The following is a 5,651-nucleotide window of genomic DNA, read 5'->3' as shown; positions in this document are numbered from 1 at the left end:
GGAACTGCACCATCTCGGGATACACCGTGGAGTACAAGGACGAAGGTACGGACTCTGTGCATATTCCGTACCTGCTAGCGGGGCCGGAAATAGTCCCAGATTGGGGGAATTTGTCCCTGGAAATGAATATGTAGTAAAAGAGATATGACAAATACATTAGAATGCCGAGGACACATCAATAGCATACTGATCTGGCAGCAGTCGGTGGCCTGTACACTGGATACTTACCTTGTGCTGGAGGACCTGAGGCCCGGAGGAACTTACCAGTTCAGAGTCAGCGCCAGCAACCCCTGGGGCATCAGCCTGCCCAGCGAAGCGTCAGAACCACTGCGGCTGCCTGAGAACGGTAAGCTGGGACTCCGTCCCGGACCCTCCGATACCGGCGTGCTCAGCGCTAGATGCCGGGACTGCCGGCTGCCTGAACTCTGTGAGCTCCATGAAGTTGTGGATGGATCAACCATCAGAAGAGCTCGTACATTTATTCACCAATCTTCTGTCCAGTAAAGCTTCACATGGTGGAGGATTTTCTGTGTATGTGCAGGAGGGCCGGATTTACTCTCCCCGCCGCCCCAAGGCCAGGTCCCGCAATGCGCCCCCCTACCCGCCACCCCCCCATCAATGAAGAATGGCAACCGAACACGGGCGGCAGGGTTAGCTTTAATTTTTGTTTTATTGTTTCTTTATTATTATTTTTTAACTTTTATTATCACTTTCTTTTATTTCTTACTTTTTAAAATTTTTATTTATCTTTATCGTTTACTTTTTTATTTTTTATCTTATTATTGTTATATAATGTTTTATAATTATTTTTATATTTTTTTACTTTTTAATACGCAGCGTGTAGGAGGGTGGGGGGGAGGGGGAACCACATCCTCCATCCTCCATTCTCCATCATCCTCCATTCTCCATCCTCCTCCATGTCACCGCCTTTCTTCTTCCCCTACAGATGCCAATACTGACGGCTCCACCATATGCTGGAAGGAGAACTTTGACCAGATGTACGTGGAGCAGCAGGAGATCGGACGGTACGCCGCGCCGTGCGCACTTCTACATTTAATGACACTTCCGCTAAGATCGTTTTTTTTTTTTTAATAACATGAAGCTGAACTCCGGCAGACCAGCACCAAACCATGTGATCTGTGTGTATTACCAATCATTCCATACAACCAGATCACATTCCTGAATTTGACTCGGTATGAGCCCCTGGTAATCCCCTTCACTGCAGCACAGTGACCAGGAAAGGGAGGGGCTTTTCCAGCAGCCAATCAGGTGTGCAGTGTGCTGGCAGGGAACATGCTGGCGGGAGGAGAGAGCGGAGTGAAGACTCATCTGTCTGATGTCGCTCTTTGCTGTCCAATCGCAGGCTGAGGGTGGGAAGGTGACCAGGCTGTACTAATGCAGCTGCAGAAGAGAAGAGTCAGGTCGCCAGGCTCTGTTGTCTGGCAGGGCAGTGTAAATCTCGGGACTGGGTAGACATCTTGATTTCCAGCTCCCTCATGTGGTCACCAACTTGGATGATCTGAACCTCCCTAATGTAGTGGACGCTTGTGCTGCTCTGTGTGAATAATTGTCAGGAGTGGGGGGGGATGGGGGGTGTCAGGCACACAGTTTTGAGGGTGAAAAAGGAAAATGGGTGAAGTGTCTGTTGGTTGTATTTAGAGGTTTTTGCCCCATTTTAGAACAACTTGCTTTGTTTTTATTTCCCCGGGGTTCCCCTTTAAGTTATTTTTAGATATATTGTAACCATGGACACTGCGTGTTCTATTCTCTATTATTATTGAAGCAGAACTCCGACCTTCTCTTCATTCATTGGAGGCTAAGCATTGCATGTGGGCGTTACCCAGGGCGCGGTCTGCATGCAAATACATCCTGCTTAGGACCGCCCACTCCTCCATTCAGTGGTGAAGAAGTGTGTGCAGAAGAACACGCGGAAGGACGTTGCCGTGAAATTCGTCACCAAGAAGCTGAAGAAGCGCGAACAGGCGTCTCACGAGGCAGCGCTGCTCCAACACCTGCAGCACCCGCAGTACCTCACCCTCCATGACACCTACGAGTCGGCGAACTCCTATATCCTCGTCCTAGACATGTGAGTTATATACGGAGCACGCTGCCTGCTCAGTTCTGTCAATCATGGGGGCTCGGCGTCACATGTCGGTGGTCTGCATGTAAATACATCCTGCCTGGGACCGCCCACTCCTCCAGACTGACACCTATCCATCAAGGCATATTGATATTTGCATAACTCCTCCCAAGAGCCCGCCTACTGCTTGCATCAGAGCTGAGGGCTCTTGGGAGGAGTGCTGAGGAAGGGCGCTGTCATGTTTTCAGGAAGCTGTGTACAGCACCCTGCTGGCCCCTCCCACCAGCCATGGTCTGCCTGCATTGTATAGAGAAGCACAGGATGGATTACATGGCTTTATAAAATAATGTATGAAGTGAAAACGGAAACATGCAATTAAAAAATGTTATAATCATGTTGATGGGGGGGACCAGTGAAGGCAAAATATACGCAGATTACATTTTCTGTCTGTGTTGCTGATTTCCCCTCACTTCCTGTCCTGGGAGAAACTTTTTATCAGACAGGAAGTGAAGGAATCTCTCCAGCGGAGCCTCGGATGGCAGTAAAACCTGACCGGAGGTCTCACCCTTCCCCCGTTACATATAATGCCTTCAGAAAGGTGAACTGTGTCTAGTGGAACCTTCTAAAGCCGGCCATACACTCTCTGCCGTGACATGGGAGGGGCTGAATTTCCCCCTCCGATCCTTCAGCGCTGACTGGCGGATCGGACGGGGGAGGGGGCGGGTACAGCTGGCTCTGCCTCTAGATAGGCAGTGCCAGCCGTCACTCACGCAGCTGGGCGGATCCAGACATAATTGTCGGGATCCGCTTCAGCGGCGGCGTCTCAGTATACCGCGAGCTGTAGCTCCCTCCCCCCCCCTCATAGTTCTCCTTTAATACGAACAGATATAAATGATCTTCACATAAGACTACAATGTAACAAATCATCAACAAACAGGAAAACCCCGACGATTGATACATCGCCCACATCTGACGGCTCACCTTTCCTTGTTCCTGTCTGCAGTTCATCGATTTGCAAAACTTTGCCAGCGTTGCGTTCCACTGCAAACGCAAAAAATAGGGCTTGCTGCAGTTTTTTTTACATGCTCTGAACGCTGAGGTGTGAACTAGAACCCAAAATACCATTGGAATACATTGGACGCAGTTTTGATCCGGTCTGTAACTGCCTGATGAAGTTGCAGCAATACCCGTGCCGAAGCTCTATCCTTGTGACTCAGTATACGGCGGTATATAGGAGTATACGGTATATTAGCGATGCACCCATACCGGTTTTTTTTTTAGTATTGAGCACAAGTACCGATATTTATTTTTCCGGTACGCACCAACACCGATCCCGGAATTCCCAATCGGAAAGCCGGGCTGCATGTAATGACTCGCCGCCTGGCTTCCTGATTGGCCGGGAAGCCGTCTCCATGCTCCCTCGTCACGTGATGAATGAGCATGGAGCTGGCTTCACCGGCCAATCAGGAAGCTGGGCAGCGTGACATGACTCACCACCCGGCTTACTGATCCCCGGAAGTTCAGGTAGCGGGCTCGGCATCGGGAGCGATTGGGCAAGTACCGGTACTCGCCCAAATACGCGGTATCGGCACCAATACGGATACTAGTATCGGTGCATCCCTACTGTATATAGTTACACCGGAGTCACCCGTCCTTTGAATAGCGAGACTCAATTATGTCTGACCGCTTTGGTGTGTAATAATGTGTCTATAATCTACAGGATCCATCCCGCATTGTGCCGCACATGATCAGATATATGAACGACGTATTATTATTATATTCTCCTTAATTATAAAAGACAATCAATAACTCCTGAAAGCCGGACACTTTATATATTGTATTTTATTCTCATGAAAACAATAAATGAATAAAAGAGGATCTCCACCTTATATTGCCCCGCCCCCCCCCATCCCCTCCTGGGGTCAGAGATGGGGCTCCATCACCTTCCCGGGGGCAGTGCCCGTTGAACCCTATTCTAGGCCGCTATGCAGTGATCACATGATTCCGATCTCTGCAGTGATCACATGATTCCGATCTCTGCAGTGATCACATGATCCCGATCTCTTTCAGGGTGGATGACGGCCGCTTGCTGGATTATCTCATGAAGCACGACGAGCTGATGGAGGAGAAGGTGGCCTTCTACATGCGGGACATCCTGGGGGCCCTCCAGTATCTGCACGGCTGCCGCGTCGCCCACTTAGACCTCAAGGTGAGCCGCTTGTAACGCGCGCCGCGGTAATATTTTAGTCTTTCCTAAAGGAACAAATTATAAGTGATATAGTTACATAGTTACATAGTATTTGGGGTTGAATAAAGACATACCGTACGTCCATCAAGTCCAACCCATATAGACCAAGAATTATATATTAGAAGGCTGATGCGGGAATGTATCTGGCCTCCTCTAGGGGGGCCGGGAGGGATTTTCTTCTGTAAAAGCGATTTGTGTTGTTTGGGACCCGACCGTTCTCATTTGAGTTTTGGATTCTTTTTCCTCCTCCAGCCTGAGAACCTTCTGATCGATCTCCGTATCCCGGTGCCGCGGGTGAAGATCATCGACCTGGAAGACGCCATGCGGATTACTGGTCACTATTACATCCACCAGCTCCTGGGGAGCGCGGAATTCGCCGCTCCGGAGGTGATCAAAGGCACGCCGGTTTCCCTGGCGACCGACATCTGGAGCCTGGGCGTCCTGACGTACGTCATGCTGAGCGGGGTGTCGCCTTTCCTGGACGAGAGCAGCGAGGAGACCTGTATGAACATCTGCCGGGTGGACTTCTCCTTCCCGCTGGAGTACTTCACCAGCGTCAGCCAAGCCGCCCAGGACTTCATCCGGGCCGCGCTGCAAATGGACGCCCGCTGGAGGCCCACCGTGGCCACCTGCCTGCTCCACCCCTGGCTCCAGCCTCACTATAGCAATTATTCCAAAATCCCCCTAGACACCACGCGACTGGCCACCTTCATCGAGAGGCGGAGCCACCAGAACGACGCCCGGCCGCTGCCCAACGCCAAGAGCATCATTGCGAAACGCAACGCCATGGGGACATGAAGTCTTGGCGCTCTTTCCTGCTGAAGACTGGGACGCTCATCCGTTGTTGCCACTCGCAGCATCTCATCAGAACGGATCAAGATGGCGGAATCCTTTTTATTTCCCTCTTTTGTACTGAACTCGTTTGGTGCTGCAATTCCTGCGACTGCGGGGCCCAAAGAGTTTGTATCCCGACGTGCTGCTATGTGATTGGTGGAGTCTATTGTCGGACGGGACCGTCTGCCGAACCCGAGGGTCAGGAGGCACGACTGTTAAAATGACTCCGGGTGTGTCCCGAACGATTCGATGTGATGAGATCGGAGACATCACTGTGCGACCAATGGACAAAAATCGCCGCCTGTCTGTCTCTCTGCTCAGATGTCTGTAGTCACCTGTAATATTGTACAGTGGGGTGGTCACTGCGGGGGAGGGGAATATAGATGTATACCTTTCATAGGTAGCGGCTTCTCCGGAGACCCTCGCCGCCGTTACCGTTGACCGCAGGGTAGACGGGGGGACGCGCGCCGATGTCAGGGATGACACGTG

At 51.0% G+C, this 5,651-nt stretch overlaps 1 protein-coding gene across 1 annotated transcript in view; it reads left to right on the top strand.

The window, feature by feature from the left end:
* The window catches only part of LOC108791267 (kalirin-like), a gene marked incomplete at its 5' end in the record, with an annotated part of 83,784 nt that extends 78,637 nt beyond the window's left edge, over nt 1-5,147 (top strand). Inside the window, 7 exons of the mRNA XM_018561701.1 lie at nt 1-67; nt 183-346; nt 947-1,025; nt 1,539-1,552; nt 1,900-2,086; nt 4,151-4,289; nt 4,581-5,147. Of these exons, the coding sequence (XP_018417203.1) occupies nt 1-67; nt 183-346; nt 947-1,025; nt 1,539-1,552; nt 1,900-2,086; nt 4,151-4,289; nt 4,581-5,126 (1,196 nt within the window). The remainder of the gene's footprint in view (nt 68-182; nt 347-946; nt 1,026-1,538; nt 1,553-1,899; nt 2,087-4,150; nt 4,290-4,580) is intronic.
* Between the last annotated feature and the right edge of the window lie 504 nt (nt 5,148-5,651).

This window comes from Nanorana parkeri, unplaced genomic scaffold, assembly GCF_000935625.1.
Source record: "Nanorana parkeri isolate BGI_ZX_2015 unplaced genomic scaffold, ASM93562v1 scaffold538, whole genome shotgun sequence".
NCBI lineage: Eukaryota > Metazoa > Chordata > Amphibia > Anura > Dicroglossidae > Nanorana > Nanorana parkeri.
This window is presented reverse-complemented; position numbering and strand designations above follow the sequence as displayed.